Source organism: Cyprinus carpio, chromosome B4, assembly GCF_018340385.1.
Source record: "Cyprinus carpio isolate SPL01 chromosome B4, ASM1834038v1, whole genome shotgun sequence".
Taxonomy (NCBI): Eukaryota; Metazoa; Chordata; class Actinopteri; order Cypriniformes; family Cyprinidae; genus Cyprinus; species Cyprinus carpio.
In genome coordinates, this window is record NC_056600.1 from 4,186,658 (window position 1) to 4,204,420 (window position 17,763).

Genomic DNA, 17,763 nt, shown 5'->3' on the forward strand with positions numbered 1-17,763 from the left:
TTAAAGACTGGGCCTTGAAGTGCTGTTACAAGAAAATATCTGCAACGTAATGCAGCCAAAAAGGAATAAAAATCTCTGTTTGCTGCTTTTATGTTGTGTAATGTACTTTAAGTCTTTGTAATTTCTTTCTGAGCAAGAAAACGTAATCTGAGAAAATGCTGTACTAAAGCAAAGCTTTGTTTGCTCACACTGGGGGCAGAGCTGTTTGTGTGTTTTTTTATTTATTTTTTATTTTTTATTTTTGACTGACTTTCATTCTGGAGTGTAATCACATTACATGTTTGACACACGTCTAAATCATCGGTGTGCTCTCCATACAGTGAGTAAACGGCAAATACAGGGTTGCATATCCTAATCAATGTTGCCTAAGTTACCTGTAAAGCTCTTTAGGGTTTTAGCAGGGGATGAATGTCAGGAGAATGGCTGCTCCTGCGTGAGGCTGTGAAAAGACCGTGTTCTTCATGACACAATGCTGAAGATTGAGTGCTGTCCTCCTCTTGGACAGCGTTAAAGGGGTTTGATGGGGTGAGAGGAGCCATTAAGATCAGGTTTATATGGCACGATGTGCATGGGCGAGGATCTCAAAGCATTACAGAGACAGGCCGAGGTGTTTGATTAATCAACAGAACAATCCGTTATTCATGCTGAAGAAGTCTGACGCTGAGAGGGAAAACTCAGAAAGAGTGTGGGACATCAGGACTGTTTGCTCGGATGAAATGAGAGTCGGATTGTTTTCCTCTCTGCAGGGTCACGGCATCTGTCACCAGCATCACTGCACATAAACGCCGCTGTCAGCTCTCAGTGGGATATTATTAGCTGCTGTCAGCCAGCGAGTGACATGTGTTGCACTGATAGTGCTTATAATCTTCAGTATAAATGATCAATAACATATATATGAATGAATCAAGTAGACGAATGGATGCTTTTTGACAAATTGATTCTTTGTCAAAATCTGGCCCAGATGACCTGAACTCACTTTAAATCAATATTGTATATTTCACAAAAATATGAAGCGGCACAACTTTTTCAACATTGGTAATAACAGACATTAATAATAAGACAATAATAACATTGATAAATGTTACTTGAGCAGCATATTAGAATGATTGTAATGATGTAATGCTGAAAATTCAGCTTTGCAACACAGAAATAAATTAAATTTGACAATATATTCCAATAGAAAACAGTTATTTTACATTTTAATAATATTTTACAATAGTACTATTTTTACTATATATTTGATCAAATAAATGCAGCCTTGGTGAGCAGAAGAGAATTATTTAAAATATATAATATTATCCCATACTTCCTTTTCTGTTGTTGCATAGTTTACTTTATTATAATTATTATTATTATAGAAATGTGTGTATATATATGTGTGTGTGTGTGTGTGTGCGTGTGTGTGTGTGTGTGTGTGTGTGTGTGTGTGTGTGTGTGTGTGTGTGTGTGTGTGTGTGTGTGTTTTTAAAATATGATGCAACTGGGATTTTAGTTTGGAGGAGGGTTAGGGTTAGGGGTTACCATAATTATTTAAACTAAAATTTACTAGTAAATATGCCAGCACTCTAAAGCCTTGTAATCATGTGGGAGAGAGAGAGAGAGAGAGAGAGAGAGAGAGCAGAGCAGTGCACTTGTACATGAAGATGTGTGACTGACTGCAGAAACGACTGCAGCTCTGCCGTGTGTTGCATTACGCAAGTGGCTCATAATCAGCAGTGGAGCTGCAGCAGCGAGCGGCTTACGGAGGACAAACACACAGCACTCCCTCTCTCTCTCTCTCTCTCTCTCTCTTTCTCCCCCTGAGCGAACAGTCTGCGTTTGGCTTCTGAAGCGCAGGAGAGTTTCTGGAGTCACCAAAGACCAGTGGACATGAGCGACTGACATTCACACTTTCCATCTTATTTTTTAGCAGACTTCGATGGCTTTGAAGAAGAGCCGCCTCACCTGGGGCTTCCTGCTGTGGTCTGTGACGTGGAGCTCGGCTTGGACTTTTACCCCACATGAAGGGTCTTCGGTCAGTCCCATATTTCATCGTACCACTCCACCTTCCACCAAGATGGGGATGAACAGCACTGAGGCCCCTACGAGCAACTACTCAGGTTTGTACAGTAACAATATTCTGTTATAATGATATAATGAATGCATATCATCATACAGTGCTATGCAATAATTATCAAATGCACTTAAAAAGTTTTTGCATGTGTTGTAGTGCATGCTTATAAACTCTTAACAGCATGTTTTGCATAACTTTTTCAGAAAGACCACACTCAACCTGCAGCATTTACAGTCCGCAAACACACAAATATATAAAAACACATGCACTTATTGTGAAATTTACGTGTTGGCTTTAACATTTAAAATCTTCTTAAGGTTTTTACATACAAACAGAGCTTTCATAAAGGCTCAGAAAAAAAATCACCAGTGCAAATCAGGTCAGCCTGAACTGCATAGAACTCAGATTTTATTATGATTGGAGAACATATAAAATATCCCAGCCATGCATACTTTGAGCGTACTTTGCAAATAGTTTATGGATGTTTCCTGACCTAAAGTCAATATGCATGACAGATTTGTGGATCTCTGATATTATTGATGTAATATATGAGATTGATTGCAGTATAATGTATCTGTGAAGGAAAAGACAGCATCCTCAGGTGTCAGTTACCGTGAGATTTATTGCTCAGGTGAAACAAAGGATGCTTTTTGCCACGTGGCAATGGCGGGCAGTGGGATAGTTGGCAGTTTGTCAGTTCCGTTACAGGGTTGCCAGCTTTGAAACTGAAATGGAGGGGGTTTATCGCCACTGTGGCCATGACAGAATTTGCCCTGCTTTCAGCTTTCAGTAAGCTGCAAACCTGAGAGAGTCTGAAGTGGATCTGTCCCGGATAAGAACATGCACTGGTCAGATTTCATCCTAAAGTCAAAAAAAGGGTATATAAATATATTTGGTTTAAAGAAGAAGGTTGTTTAAGGACATCAAGAGGCATTTTATCTATGACAATTTAGCAAATTTACCCCCCAAATTCATACTGACATTATGCAAAAAAAGTAATTACTGTAAAACAAAAAAAGATATATTATTTAATTTGTCTTTTTTGTTTTTGCATGTTATTTTTTCATGTACTACCTTAAGTGTCATTTAGAAAATTATGTTTTTAGAAATAATTTAAAATGCAACAAAATCACTAAAACCTTAACTAAAATTAAAATGAAAACATAAAATATAAAAATAAAATCTAATGCAAAATATTCATAAAAACTTCAATTGCATCTCATTGATGCTAAAATAACACTGGCATAATGCTTTTCTTTATATATATATATATAGATAGATATATATAAACCATATGGACACCCGTAAAGTTGTTCCATTCACTCCAAGTCACTCATTTACCTGCAACACAATTACAGAGGCTTCCACGTCACTTCTTTAAAGGGATTACTTAACTGAGAGTGTTAAAGAGAGAAAGCCAGAGTACACAGGAATAGCTGGTGAGGTCAGCAGACGGGTTACAGTTACACGTTAAAGATGCAAAGTCGTACCACAGCGTTCCTTGCTGAAGTTACTTGATCATGCATTGACAAAACTGATCCACTCAACCTGTCCCACTGGAGAATGTCTCAGTGCAGCGTGTGGTCAGGCTGCATCATCCCGGCCTCCTCAGCTGCAGGGACTTGTGAGTAATCAATTTTTAATGCACGGCCCTATGCTTTATTAAATCGTGTTCTATTCTAAGAGAAGCTCTCTGGTGCGACCCTTGGGGAGTATGTGAGACGGGACGAAGGGGAGAAAAAGAAACTGACAGTTGAGTTATTTATTTATTTTGCCATGGAGTCGGATTGCTTAACGCTAGCAGCATTGCCAAGCCAGTTAAGCTGGGCTTAATGAGACCAGCACAGGACTGCAACTGGTGTGAACAATAAACACCATCCAGTGACCCTGCCAGCTTAATCACACTGACTCCAGCACAGTCAATATGAGCTCCGTTTGACTTTACATTGACAGTGGAAATGAGCAGTGCAGTGATGAAAACTCAGTAGGAGAACACAGAAGACACTGAATCCTCTGTGGGAATGTAGAGAGACTGAAGGAGAGGTGGATTATGGGATAGAGCAAGGGAGAAAACACTCTGTGGGTACTGATGGAAAGAGAGAAGGGAAAAACTTTCATCTTAACCCTTGAGGATAATTAAGTACTGTTAACTAAGTCCCAGGAAAACTTTCTTACCCACATACACTCACAGACACACTTAAAGCTGTCATTTTGATGGACTTATGCACTTATGAACATAAGTCTTGACATTGTGATTACTGACATTTATCTTTTATACTTCTATTCTGTTCTATTTTATTCCATTTAGTAAAATTATGAAAAAGTGATAGCAACAAGTTACATTCTATTCTACGCTGTCATGATTTAGTCAGATTATTAAAAAGTTATAGCGACAAGTTACATTCTACTCTATTCTATTTAGTCAAATTTAAAAAAAGTGATAGCAACAAGTTACACTCTATTATATTCTATTTAGTCCAGTCATGAAAAGTGATAGCAGCAAGATACATTCTATTATATTCTATTGTGTGTGTGTGTGTGTGTGTGTGTGTGTGTGTGTGTGTGTGTGTGTGTGTGTGTGTGTGTGTGTGCGCGTGCGTGTGTGATTTAGTTCAATCATGAAAAAGTGATAGTAACAAGTTCTATTCTGTTCTATTCTATTCTATTCTATTCTATTCTATTCTATTCTATTATGTGTTGGATTTAGTCCAGTTATGTAAAAGTGATAGCAACACATTTTATTCTATGAAAAAGTGATAGTAACAAGCTCTATTCTTTTCTATTCCATTCTCTTCTATTTTGTATTTGATTTAGACCAATTATGGAAAAGTGATAGCAACAAGTTCTATTCTGTTCTATTTAATTTAGTCCAATCAAGGCAAAGGTGATAGCAACAAGTTGTATTCTATTCTGTTCTATTCTATTCTGTATTTTATTTAGTCCAATTATGGAAAAGTGATAGCAACATGTTCTGTTCTAATCTATTCTATTCTATTCTATTCCATTCTATTCTCTGTTTGAGTAAAGTATTTTTGAAGTCTTTTAAAAGTGGTGTCTATCCATCTGTGATTCGCGTTTGTAGGCCTGAGCTGCACATCGCTGCTTCCCCCTCGGCGAGGTTCTTTTTTTCTAGAGAAGGGCAGTGGGATGTCCGTGGGAACTGTTTTGTCATTCTGGTGTCTCGAGGGGTACCAGCTGGTGGGCAGAGAGAAGATCACCTGTGTCCTGCGCAGCGACACCGCTCAGTGGAGCAACTACCCACCCGACTGTGAGGGTCTGTGTTCACTGTCATCATTTCTGTTTTAGAAAAAAACTCCTAAGAAATGCACTCCTGCTAATTAAATCCCAGATTTTCAATGTGCATTATTGTGTAAATATGGTAGCCATTCCTAAACCGGAGGACCGCGGGCTGAGAGTGGCCGTGCTGGCATCGGTAGTGAGCAGCATCGTCATCCTCGCCATGTCCGTGTCCTTCATCATCTGCTGTCTCCAGGAGCGCATGAGCAAAGAGAGGGCAGAACGGACAGACGGACGGGGCAGGTATGCACATCTGGGGAGGAAGAGACAAGGGAGCTTAAAATAGGCAAAGAGGATGCTAATGATTTCTCTGACTTTCCAGGACGAGAGACAAGCGCAAATCGGCCTGGAGGAGCGAGTGTTGGCTAGAGAGAGACAAAGGAGACTGGGAAGCTTTTCCACCACCTAATATTTACAACCTTTCCCAGCATCTTGATCCCCATCTGACCCGTGAGAGCCCGTTCTATATGGGAGGACTAGCTGGTTTTGATAACCGCGGGTATCAGAGGTGAGAAAATTAGTATTGTTCAATTTAAAAATGAATGGATTAAATCATAATAGTTGTCACAATCATCAAATTTCTGGTACTATTTAAGAGACACAATTCTGATTTTCTTTCTATGTATTCTGAGTTTGTAATAATGTTTTTGTTTGCTTCCATCACAAAAGAAAAAATTATAATGGTAATTGTGTTTTTTTTTTTTTAAATCTCACAATTCTGACTTTTTTTGTAATTGCAAGTTTGTCACAATTCTGTCAAAACACTGTCAATTCTGATTTTTCTGATTTACTTTGTTTTGTATACCATGGTGGAAACAATCTTTCATAGTAAACAGTTGTGCTGCTTAATATTATTATGGAAACCATTACGCATTTTAACCATTATGCATTTTTAAAGATTCTTTAAAGAACAACATTTATTTAAAATAGTTTTTTTTTTTTTTTACATTCCAAATGTCTATACTGTCAATTTTGATCAATTTAACGTTCCCTTGCTCACTAAAAGCATACATTTCTTTTTTTTAATTTACTTTTTGTTTTGCAGGAGTCAGGAAAACCTCCTGAAAGCTCCTCTTCCAGGTCTTTACTGTACAGAAAGTCAGATGTATCCACATGTGGTCCTGCAGAGGGTTCCCACAGTGCCGAGTGCACCCAGCGCGCCCGTCTACCTCCGCCTCTCCACCCCTCCACCCACAGAAAGCCCCAATGAGCAGCCAATTCTGCCCCCGTACCCCAGCGCCGCTCCACAGCATCTGTGGCCATAGAAACACATTTTTATTCAGAACTTTACAACTCTCGCCATGGCGACGGATTACGGCCCCTAAGTGGGAACAACTCCTGGAGTTCAGAAAACCAAGAGAAATGATGGACTCAAACTAGAGCAACCTAGATCACCTCACACCGCTAGATCTAGATGTTAGACCAGGTGTGGGTCCAAATGTAGTTACATTTAGTATGTTGCATATGTGAGGAGATTTCTGAATGACTCTTAGGAGGCCCGTTGTGTAGTTTCCTGGAGAGGAAAGTTATATTAAAAGAGGTGAGGACTCCATACTGGTACTGTGATCCACTCCAGGGTTTATTTTTGTTAGTTAGTACTTTTTATTTTTGTGGCAAAGGATCTGATTACTTGCACTCATAAAATAAAAAAAATGCAACTGTGTCAGGTCACATTAGAGCATTAATTTAATATTTCTATGTTTTATATTATGGAAGGGTAGGAGAATTACACTGATGTCCAGAATACGGACAGACATTGGGATCTCATAAACCTATTATACTTCAAACTTGATTTTGTTTATAACAAATAAAAAGATTAAAATCACTGTACATGTGTCTTGTATTTTTTATTGTCCACAAATATATATATATATATATATATATATATATATATATATATATATATATATAAAAATTTAATATTACAAAGTGCTTGCAATATCTATATAAAATAATCTTTTGTAACATGAAAAATCTACTGTCAATTTTGATTAAATTAATGCATCCTTGCTATACATATAGATATATATATATATATATATATTATATATATATATATATTATATATATATATATATATACACACACACACAGTATATACACGCACTTATATGTCCTATTTGCTGACTTTCTGGGTCCAGTCAAACTGACCTATTTTAGCTGTCTCATTAGCTGACCATCAAATGAATCAGTTCATCAGTTCAGCTTTGGCATGTTCACAGTATTTTATCTGTCTATTGCAGAATGTATAGTAAACAATGCTGTGAAGGACAGAGGATGAAGAAAACAAGATGATGGATGGGTAACAGTGAATTTAGCGTAACTAAATGACTGGCCTTTGCAGATGTTGAATCATTTTTTTTTTTTTTTGCTCTGAACAGCTGATTCATTTTATTATTTACAGTACCTAATAAATATTCATGTAATAAAATCATTCTGTTTAAAATTACTATTGTTATAGACTTCATATATATGATGGAAATGACGTTATTACACATTAAATTATGATTGAGAATGCTGTAATGTTGAGAGGCATACTGTTTGAGTTTAGTTAATTGCTCCCATGTTAACTAGCACTCCACATCAATGAGAAATGGAAGCTTCTTTACGCCCACAAGATGGCGCGATCGTCTCCTCTTCATTTCAACATGCATTTCAGTCATAAAACAGTAAACACACTTACATTAAACCGCAATCCTTCTTCCTCAAAATAAAATAATATACATCATAAACTTCTACATTACTATAGAATATATAGTAGGACTATAAAAAGAATATAACAGCCAAAAATGAATTCTTCATAATGGTATATTTTTTCCCCTGAAACACAAAGAGCAGAATGCTCTTTTTAATAACAGTGCAAGGGCACTCCACAAGAACAAGAAATCCAAACACCAAACACCACCAAATCAAAGGAGTCCATACAACTTTCACGCTATATTACATGTCGGCCGTCAGTTTCACCAGCTACAACGTTTTATATTCATTTGTTTTTTACTTTTGTAGTCTATCTTTTGTTATTGCTATGTGCATGCGGTATACTCAAAACAAAAAGCCAAGCCATGCTGCACTATTTATAAGGGCGGCTGCGCATGCGCAACGAGAGCGCCGCTCCGCTCCCATTGACAAGAGTTAAATACGCGCAGCGAGCGAGAATACACTTTACAGCCGACACAACAGGGACTGAGTGAATGCAGAAATGACTTCTGTATTGTACTGAATATGACAGCACGAGCGGGATTTGGGACGTGACATTCCCATGACCAGAACCAGGGCGCGCGGACTGCTCCGCCACAACAACAGCAAACTGGACTCTTTCCTCAAGAGGAACACCAGTCGGGATGTGTACGAGCGGATCCGGGTCTACGAGCCGTGTGTGGTGAAGAAGGTTTTTATGCATGTGATCTTGAGCGATGAGCGCGTGTATCTGAGCGAGTATCAGCCGCGCGCGCTGCGAGAGGCGCTCAGCTTCAGACACATCAAGAGCATCGAGCTGGTGAGACACACACAGAAATCAATGCTATTATCAATGTATCACATGCACGAGTACAATGATTACAAGTGATTACTAAAAGTAAAATTGATTAACCCAGCTAACAAGAACGTTTTGCTAATGAAAATGTTATCTCTGACTATCCTCTTAACGTCCAGTTTTTTTAAAGTTTAAAAAAAAAGTCATTATTTTAACATTCAAAAAAATCAATATAAAACTTTAAATCTAAAATCCCACAAAACAATCTTTCAACACAAAACTGTAAGCTTTCAAATCAGTCTTTCCTCACAGATCAATGATTTGCCAGATATCCTCAGTGGACAGGACCGTGAGCGCGCAATGCATATCCCTGTGGTTCATAGCGCAAAGGATACTGGGAAAAATAGTTCGAGACCCAAAGGATCCAGATTTCCATCTCGAGGATGCAACTCGAGTGCCTGTCATTCTCTGGAGGGTAAAAAATCTATTTAATTCAATCAAGAAGGAATTATTAATCAGGAATTAATGAACTGGTCTCAAGCAGGCGATGCAAAGCATGACTGCATAACTGTAGAGTATTGTTGGAGTCCATGTATCCCTGGACAGTGTGATGTGAAGCTGTATGTGTGTTAATCCATGGAGATGAAGCAGCAGTTCTGACACCCGTCTGACCCACATTGACATGTGCGTGTCACTCAGCTGCGGGTTTGTGTTCATCTTAACCATTAAGAGACACTTCTGCATTGAGATTTAGTGTATGGCAGAGCAAAGCCGCTTAACCAGCACCGGATAAACAGCTAAAGCAGGTGATCTGAGTATTTCTACATTACTTGAGTTCATCTGTGAATGCATGGAGAGAATTCACTCAGTGACACATTTGCTCTGTTACTGTAATAGGTCAATGACAGATATTTATCTTATTTGCAAACAAGCAGAAAAATTAAACATATTCTCAACATTTGAATGAACAACAAAGACACACATGAAACAAACAAAAGCAAATTAGTTATTAAGAAAAAATAAAAAAATAACATAAAGGCAAATTTTTTAGATTTCAACAAAAAAAAAATTATACTCAAAAAAAAACAAACATAAAATAATTTTTTTTTTTTTTTTTAATTTTCAAGGTAAAATGAATTTTTACAACATTTTTAGAATGATGTCTTTTTACATTCAAAATGATAATAATATTAAAAAAGTAAATTAGATTATTAAATATTAATAAAATATGGGACAACTGTATAAACCTATATTTTTGTTTCATAAATAATACTAAAAGTTAATAATATGCACAAAAAAATACTTTTTGTATACATTTAAAACATATAAAATTTAAAAAAAACAAAAAATTATTAAATATAATATTAAAAATAAAACTAAAATAATACAATATGTGGAAACTGTAATACAAATTTTTAATAAATACTAAAAGTTATTTAATTATATAAGTATGTTAAACAAAAATAGTTTTTACAAACCACAAGTCTTTTTTTTTTTTTTTTTTTCTCAGGACAGTTACACCACTTTTTTGCACCTTAAAAACATCCAAATTAATCTAATATTTATCAACAAGGAGATATATTCAAGTAATTGTCTGTATAAATTGCAGTTATGAAGACATAAATAATGTGACATTGACGTTTTTAAAGTTCAGGAAAGATTGAAACACCATGATGAATGATTTCTTGTAGCTCAAAGAGTAGAGCAACAACAAGGTCATGTCACGTTCAGCTTCCTGTCCGAACCCAGATGTTTTGTCTCTGGCTGTGTTTAATACGTCTCCCGCTCACTCCTCCAGCTCCAGCGACAGAGTCCCAGCGCTTCAGTCCTGAACGCACTGATGAGGAGAACATCACCTGAGGAGCAGGAGGAGGAGAAAGAGGAAGAGTTACACCTCTATGGTATGTCTCCATCATCATGAATATACCTTCACCTGCAGAGCTCCTGGAGCAGCTACATCATAGTAAGTGTTTGTGGAGTCTTTGTGTTTAATGGTCCACATTCATTTAGTATTTGACCATTGTTGCACAATGTAAGTAATACACATATAATGGAAGTCTATGCAAGGCATTGCAATGGTATAAAGGTTCAAACTGAAAGGCTAACTTTTAAAAAGTAAAGTGATAAAGTATTGCTAAAAAATGATTTTAACTGCACAGCCGACAGACTTCTGTAAGCTTCCAGATATGAAAAATATATAACATATGCATGAGATACCCAGCTGACAGGAAATGTTCTCTTAGCTTTCACTGATGTTTTTGAAAAGTCATAGAAATGTTAGGAGAAAACATTCTTAACTTTATGTTTATGGAACGTTCACATAACTTAATGTTGAGAGAAAACATTCTGAGATCAGCATTTTCGGAATGTTCCTGTGATGTTATTTGAATTTGAGGATTATTGAAACATTTTTGTAACATGTAAATAACATTCTAATCATGATTTAGAATATTAAAAATAAATGTTCTACTAAATATAACATTATTTGAACGTTTAAGAAATGTTTTAGTCACCTTTAAATAATGTTACAATCACAATGATAACTGGACATTTTAACGTTCTTAGAATATTATAAATAAACGTACAAATAACATTATATTTTGGGTAAATAAAATTTAGTAGAACATTTAAGAAATGTTTTAAATACCTTTTAAATAATGTCCTAATCATGACACGAAAACTGGACTTTTACGTTCATAGAATATTTTTTTAAAAAGTTCAAATAATGTTATATTTTGTGTGAAAATAAAGTTAGTAGAACATTGCAAGAAACGTTTTTGTAACCTTTAAATAACACTCTAATCACAACAAGAAAATGTTAACATTCTTAGAATGTAAAAATGAAACGTTCAAACTATGTTATATTTTGTCTAAAAATAACATTTAGTAGAACATTTTTGTAACCTTTAAATAACATTCTAATCGCAACAACATTTTAACATTCTTAGAATATTCAAAATAAACAAGAAAATAAAGTGTTTTTGTAACCTTTAAATAACATCATAATAATCACGAAACGCTATGATTACAACAAGAAAACCAGATATTTCAGTCTCATAACAAGCTTGAATGTCTGTGTTTATAAGTTCTACAACTTCTACAAGTTTTACAATGTTCTCAGGTGGACATTTCCACATCTTCATGACCATTGCTGTAGGTTTTCTGTCTGACGTGTCTCTGTCCTGCAGGCGGTGCACTTTGGTGGTTCAGATATTAAGCGGCGAGGCTCAGCATGCTGACGGCCAGACAGTGAGTGATTCCTCCTCTCCAGTAATAGCAGTGCACTCATTACAGCTTATTTCACTGAGCAAAGGCTGCTGTTTGACACAGAGGAGCTCTTACAGAGAACATGCGGCAGGCTTTAGTGTGTGATCCAGATCTCCAGCTGCCAAACTCCACTAAAGGCTCTAAAGCTTCACTTAATAAGGTATAAATGAAATGTTTTGTTATCATATACTCACCCTTGCTTCCCAGGTGTAAGGAAAGGATGAAATAAGTTTGTTTTTTCCATTCATATCTTGTTTATGATCAATTGATTTATGATTATTAAATGTAATTTATGATAATTAAGTGTCGCAGCTGCAGCGTCTGCAGGATGTGGCATCTGCGCTGCTGTTTGAGCTGGTTGTGTTCTGTCAGGAGGTGAGTAGCATCATCTCATCTATATTTGTAGATTTGTTTAAAAATAAGTCATCTGAAATAAAATTATTAATAAAATGAAATTTAAAATTTTTCATGTTTCTGAATGAAGTCTCTTCTGCTCACCAAGGCTGCATTTATTTTATGAGAAATAATAAATAATAAAAATTATAATAAAAAGCAATAAATATTATTACAATTTAAAAATAACTGTTTTCTATTTGAATATATTATAACATGTAATGTATTTCTGTAATCAAAGCTAAATTTTCAGCATCATTCCTCCAGTCTTCAGTGTCACATGATCCTTCAGAAATCATTCTAATATGCAGATTTCCTGCTCAAGAAACACTTTATTATTATCAATGTTGAAAACAGCTTTCGCTGCTTATTTGTATTATTATTTTATATTTTATTTAAATTTTTTTATATATTTATTTTGAAAACCATGATATACTACCATATAAAAATTTGGGGTCATATGTTTAAAAAAAAAAAAGTTACAGTGAAGACATTTATAATACAAAAGATTTATATTTAAAACAAATGCTGTTCTTTTGAACCTTCTGTTCATCAAAAAACATTTTACAACAATTAAAACAATAATAACAAAAAAACAACATACATGTATATTAGAATCAAGTGAATATATACATGAATACATATCATTAACATTTACATCAAAAAGAATGACGTTTCGCTTGCTTAAGCCACATCCATTTTTAGTAAGTATATACCTGTTTCATTTTCATGCATATTTGCATGAATACACATGATTAGCTACCATATCAGAGCGACTGTTTGAACGCAGCTCTCGTTCGTGGGCTATCAGGCCCAGCAGCTGGTTCTGGTTCTGATTCTGGCAGGTCCTCAGGATCCTCTCAGTCCATCTCTGTTTGAGCAAGTACGTCAGGACGGGGTTCAAGGAGGAGTTCAGGTTCTTCATGAGCTTCAGATATTGTCAAGGCTGACACACAGCTGTTATATCTCTTATTATAATATCCTTCTTTCTCAGCTCCTCAGTCTGGTTCTCCAGAAACCTTGAGCTCCGGCTCTTTCTCTTTCTGTTCCTCTGGGATCCTGCAGATAGATGTGGGAACATGCCTTTGAATGAACATGCTGCACTTTAAGATTGAGTCTTGTATTGTGTCTTAGCTACTATGTTTTGAATTTAACTCTGCCTTTGTCTACACTCAGGATTATTATCACGGTAATATGTGTAAAATATCGCCAATTTGATGGAAATTCAATGCAGAGTACAGAACATTTAATATTCTCAAATATTTATAAAATAGTGAACATGATGTGCACTTTTCAGTGCACATTTTCAAGTTTGGCAGGCCACTCTAACATATCACAATATTATAATATGAATATGAATCTTTTTCATATTTGTTGTGCTGTACTGTAACTAAAGCCACTGGTACTGATGCACTTGTTTATTTTGGTTGGTTTTTGTTTGAATGTACTTTTTCTCTGTAAGGCTCCACTGATTTTCAGGAACTCAATGTACCTCAAGGCCTCGAATTAAAAATACCAATGTTTTTAATAAACATCTGTGTCTGTGACATTTTTATAAACCTAACTGTTGAATGGGTGTTTTTGTATATGCAATGAATAAACTGCAAGTGTATGTAAATGGAGCATTTGCAGTGTAAATATAAATGATAAATAGAATTACACATTTTTATGTATTTACTTTTGCATACAATAAATTGACAGAATTACAGCTTGAATGGAAGTGACACACAATGGAAATATTAAGTGATATTTATTCTGTTTTTGCGTGTGTGTGTGTGTGTGTGTGTGTGTGTGTGTGTGTGTGTGTGTGTGTGTGTGTGTCAGTGAATTTCCGTTCTTATACAAAGGTTTTTAAGATGTAATCATTCATTTCATATATTATTATTCTTAATAAAGATCTTATAGAATAATATAATCATTTTAAATAAAAACTTTAATAATAATCAAACATTAAAAAAATCATTAATTTTAATGTAACCTTCATACATAAATATGCATTTGACATTCAAAATAAAAATCATTTTTGATTTAAACTATACATAATATAACAAATAAACTTCTTAAAAATGAAGGTACAACGTATAACTGAACAAAATCGCTATTTTCTGAATATGATAAGAGTACAGAACGGGAACCGGCGTTCGTTCGTATTTGTTGCTACTGGGGAATATTTTCCAAGCGCACCGGAAACAGCGTAGGGTTATAGAGCATCAAGATCTTCTGAACTTGTAAGTCGAAGTTTATCTTTGCGTTTGTCTTTTAAATAAACTGCGAAGACGATACTGATTATAAATCATCGGTGTAAAGCGCACAATCACTATTACACGCGTCTTCTAAACGTGACTAGTTGATGTACGTTAAGTGAATGGCGGGAGATTAACGTGTTTCATCATTGGATTTGCTGTAAGTAACTTAAATACAGATCTTACATGATTACAGTTTAAAGTAGCCGAATATGACACTTTGATGAACGTGATATAATAACATTGCATGAACTATTGAAAAAAAAAAAATTTTTTTAGAGGTTAATGTAGAACTAAGTTAGATCTACATCACATGGCATTTGTAGACGGTTAAGAATAATGCAGATAGTCTATTTAATTTTCTTTTATGTCATTTATGTTTTATATTATACCTATATTACTCTGATAAGGCCGTTTTCCCATTATAGAGTGAATGAGCTGTCAGCAAACGTCTTGGGATCCTCCACAGAGTAGAGAAGATGTTGAGAAATGCCTCTGCGCAGGTAACCAAACAACATGCAGAAGTGTTCATGCTTGCTCATTAGGATTATTACAGGCTGACTGTTATTATTCTGTCCTGACAGATACTTAAACAGCTCGTCCGGCACAGGACTACAGATGCAAATCTGATCCTGGAGAGATGTGAGTATCTGTCAGGCGCTGTATGTGCTGGCTTTTGAGTGACATGATGTTATTGATAAATGTCCTTCGTCTTTGCTTTGTCTCTTGACAGCTATTAACCGTGTGCAGCTGCTGGGGCGCGTGGGACAGGACCCCGTCATGAGACAGGTGGAGGGCAGAAACCCCGTCACCATCTTCTCCATGGCAACAAACGAGATGTGGCGGTCAGGGGAGGGAGAACCCATGAGTACAGGTGAGATCAGTCTGTGTACTACTCCCATCATATTTTTGTAATGGAGAAGCCTGCATTTAAATACATATTACTATATTATCGTTAATATTATTAATAAATATTTCTCTTTTATATCTTATTTTTTTATATACATATTTGTATTTGATTATTATTTTTTTCATGTTTTTAATTTTTATATAATTATTTGATATAATATTTAATATTTTTGTATTATATTATAAAATCAATTTTCTTCATATATTTTTCATGTTTTTCATTTTTTATATAATTATTTGATTTTATTATTATTAAAATTGTTTGTATATTTTTTCATGTGTTTGTTATCTACATATATGTATATATTCATAATTTACATTATATGTATTCTGCTGCTTATATTTTGTTTATAACAGTGTGATTTAGGATATTTGATGATATTTATGTTTTTATATAATTTTTTGTAATAACAAATATACACTACTGTATAATTTGGGGTCAGTATTTATATAAAAATATACTTTTATAAGTATATAAATTGATATGATATATATATGTGTATTATTTTTTTTTTATATGTGTAAATGCCGTATTTTTTAACCTTTTATTCATATGTGTGTTTCCAACACTATATAAATCAGTATGAAATGTGGGACTGTGTGTATATTTATTTTAATTTTTTAAAGTATTTATTTATTTTATTTATTTCATTTTACTGTTTTTTCACTTATTTTTTGATGGATAAAGAAAAAAAACATGTAATCAGTGTTGACCCCTTGAATATCTTATGGTTTTCTGGAATGATTAAATTTTCAAAAACAAAAAAAGATTTTCTTAATGATTAAAAAAAAATCATAACAAAAAAAAGATGATTTTAAAGTATGTGAGTAACAAGCAAAATTAATTCTAGATTTTCCAGTATGCTTTCACAGAAATTGACATATTTACAGATTTTTTTTTTTCCCAAAGCAAATTGTCTTCATGGTGCAAATATGATTATTGTCTTTATTAAAAGATCTTAAACAAATGGTTTTGTACCTTTTTTTTTTATTAGCAGGAGATGTCAGCCAGAAAACAACATGGCACAGAATCTCAGTATTCAAACCAGGCCTCAGAGACGTGGCGTATCAGTATGTAAAGAAAGGGTGTGTTCAGTATTTGTTTTGGAGCGATTTATAGATATAAAAATAAATCATGCAGCTGTTAACCTAGAATCAACCTTATTTTCAGGTCTCGGATTCTTGTGGAAGGAAAGCTTGACTATGGAGAGTACACGGATAAAAACAACGTCAGGCGACAGGCAACAACTATTATCGCAGGTCAGAGTTCACAACAGACTATAAATGTCTTAACTGCTTGTGTTTTATGTTTTGTTTTTGCTTTAATAGTTCAGATTTAAATATCATTTGTCTCTTTCCACAGATAATATTGTGTTTTTAAGTGAAAATCTGCGAGACCAGTAATGAAGACACCTTCCCAGACTTTAGGAACCAAAAGAAGATATTTTATATAGTGTTACTGTGCTCACTGATATTAAACTCTGAGTATCATTCTGTCCAGTTTTAACAGTCATACATAGACATACAGTAAGAAGTGATGTTTGTATGATTGTGTCATGCTGTCTTATTTCTGACAGAGGGCGCTGACAGATGCACTTTGACATGAAACACTTTCCAGAGCCATGAACTGGATTAGACTCTCTTTATATAAGGGGAAAAAAAAGCTAAATCCCCCCCATTGACTTGTGAAAAATAAAAGCATCCTATCTGAAGTTATTTGTAACCAAATCACTTCCAGTTTGTTGTAATGTCATGCTAATGTTCTCAAATAAATGTAATAGTTTGTCAGTAAAGGATTTGTTTTGAATACTTATGTCTATATGATGTGACGTAAAATGTACAGGACTTGTAATAAACCTTCTGGTTTCAGAAATTTAGGTTTTGAAACTGAGAGAACAGTAGTTTCATTTCTTACTTTTGTTTTTCAGTCTTGTCCGTCTGTTTGTGCGCATTTTACCCATCGTGTTGTAGTCGTTTGATTGTAATTTTTTTATCTGTTTTTCTTAGCCTCCAGAATATACTAAGAGTATCTTAAATGTTTTTTTTAAAAAAGAAGGTAAGATTACTTTTCCGTGGTGTTTAAATACCGCAAAAATCTTTTGACAGACATGGGGCTTGAGGCGGTGCGC

At 34.8% G+C, this 17,763-nt stretch overlaps 3 protein-coding genes across 10 annotated transcripts; all 3 read left to right on the forward strand.

The window, feature by feature from the left end:
• Positions 1–1,606: 1,606 nt before the first annotated feature.
• Positions 1,607–7,175, forward strand: zgc:162331 (uncharacterized protein LOC793007 homolog). Its single transcript, XM_042721658.1, has 5 exons — positions 1,607–2,099; positions 5,136–5,327; positions 5,437–5,593; positions 5,673–5,858; positions 6,396–7,175. The coding sequence occupies exons 1-5, from the start codon at positions 1,919–1,921 to the stop codon at positions 6,613–6,615; spliced, it is 936 nt and encodes a 311-aa protein (XP_042577592.1). The 5' UTR covers positions 1,607–1,918; the 3' UTR covers positions 6,616–7,175.
• Positions 7,176–8,423: 1,248 nt separating this feature from the next.
• Positions 8,424–12,600, forward strand: cb4h12orf56 (chromosome B4 C12orf56 homolog). 4 transcript variants are annotated; one of them, XR_006154454.1, is made up of 4 exons: positions 8,424–8,846; positions 9,135–9,297; positions 10,621–10,785; positions 12,011–12,600. XR_006154454.1 is itself a non-coding variant. In XM_019097686.2 (4 exons), exons 1-3 carry the CDS (start codon positions 8,610–8,612, stop codon positions 10,741–10,743), a joined length of 507 nt encoding a protein of 168 aa, XP_018953231.2. In that variant the 5' UTR covers positions 8,427–8,609; the 3' UTR covers positions 10,744–10,785; positions 12,011–12,600. The 4 variants fall into 4 exon arrangements, 3 of the variants coding, with proteins under 3 accessions (XP_042577593.1, XP_042577594.1, XP_018953231.2); XM_019097686.2 differs by having other exon boundaries at positions 8,427–8,846; positions 9,151–9,297; XM_042721659.1 differs by lacking the exon at positions 12,011–12,600 and having other exon boundaries at positions 10,621–11,489.
• A 2,001-nt stretch (positions 12,601–14,601) lies between these two features.
• Positions 14,602–17,521, forward strand: ssbp1 (single-stranded DNA binding protein 1). 5 transcript variants are annotated; one of them, XM_019097699.2, is made up of 7 exons: positions 14,602–14,710; positions 15,154–15,228; positions 15,310–15,367; positions 15,459–15,599; positions 16,630–16,720; positions 16,806–16,894; positions 16,998–17,521. In XM_019097699.2, exons 2-7 carry the CDS (start codon positions 15,205–15,207, stop codon positions 17,036–17,038), a joined length of 444 nt encoding a protein of 147 aa, XP_018953244.1. In that variant the 5' UTR covers positions 14,602–14,710; positions 15,154–15,204; the 3' UTR covers positions 17,039–17,521. The 5 variants fall into 5 exon arrangements, with proteins under 5 accessions (XP_018953244.1, XP_018953248.1, XP_018953249.1 ...); XM_019097703.2 differs by having other exon boundaries at positions 16,633–16,720; XM_019097700.2 differs by having other exon boundaries at positions 14,652–14,885.
• Positions 17,522–17,763: the final 242 nt, after the last annotated feature.

Bases quoted from the DNA above. Each gene is read 5' to 3' on its own strand.
- cb4h12orf56 (XM_019097686.2), top strand. From the start codon at position 8,610: ATGACCAGAACCAGGGCGCGCGGACTGCTCCGCCACAACAACAGCAAA. The intron at 8,847-9,150 runs GTGAGACACACA...ATGATTTGCCAG, and splicing joins ACATCAAGAGCATCGAGCTG to ATATCCTCAGTGGACAGGAC. The intron at 9,298-10,620 runs GTAAAAAATCTA...TCACTCCTCCAG, and splicing joins TGCCTGTCATTCTCTGGAGG to CTCCAGCGACAGAGTCCCAG.
- zgc:162331 (XM_042721658.1), top strand. From the start codon at position 1,919: ATGGCTTTGAAGAAGAGCCGCCTCACCTGGGGCTTCCTGCTGTGGTCT. The intron at 2,100-5,135 runs GTTTGTACAGTA...TCGCGTTTGTAG, and splicing joins CCCTACGAGCAACTACTCAG to GCCTGAGCTGCACATCGCTG. The intron at 5,594-5,672 runs GTATGCACATCT...CTGACTTTCCAG, and splicing joins CGGACAGACGGACGGGGCAG to GACGAGAGACAAGCGCAAAT.
- ssbp1 (XM_019097699.2), top strand. From the start codon at position 15,205: ATGTTGAGAAATGCCTCTGCGCAG. The intron at 16,721-16,805 runs GTGTGTTCAGTA...CCTTATTTTCAG, and splicing joins TATCAGTATGTAAAGAAAGG to GTCTCGGATTCTTGTGGAAG. The intron at 16,895-16,997 runs GTCAGAGTTCAC...CTCTTTCCACAG, and splicing joins GGCAACAACTATTATCGCAG to ATAATATTGTGTTTTTAAGT.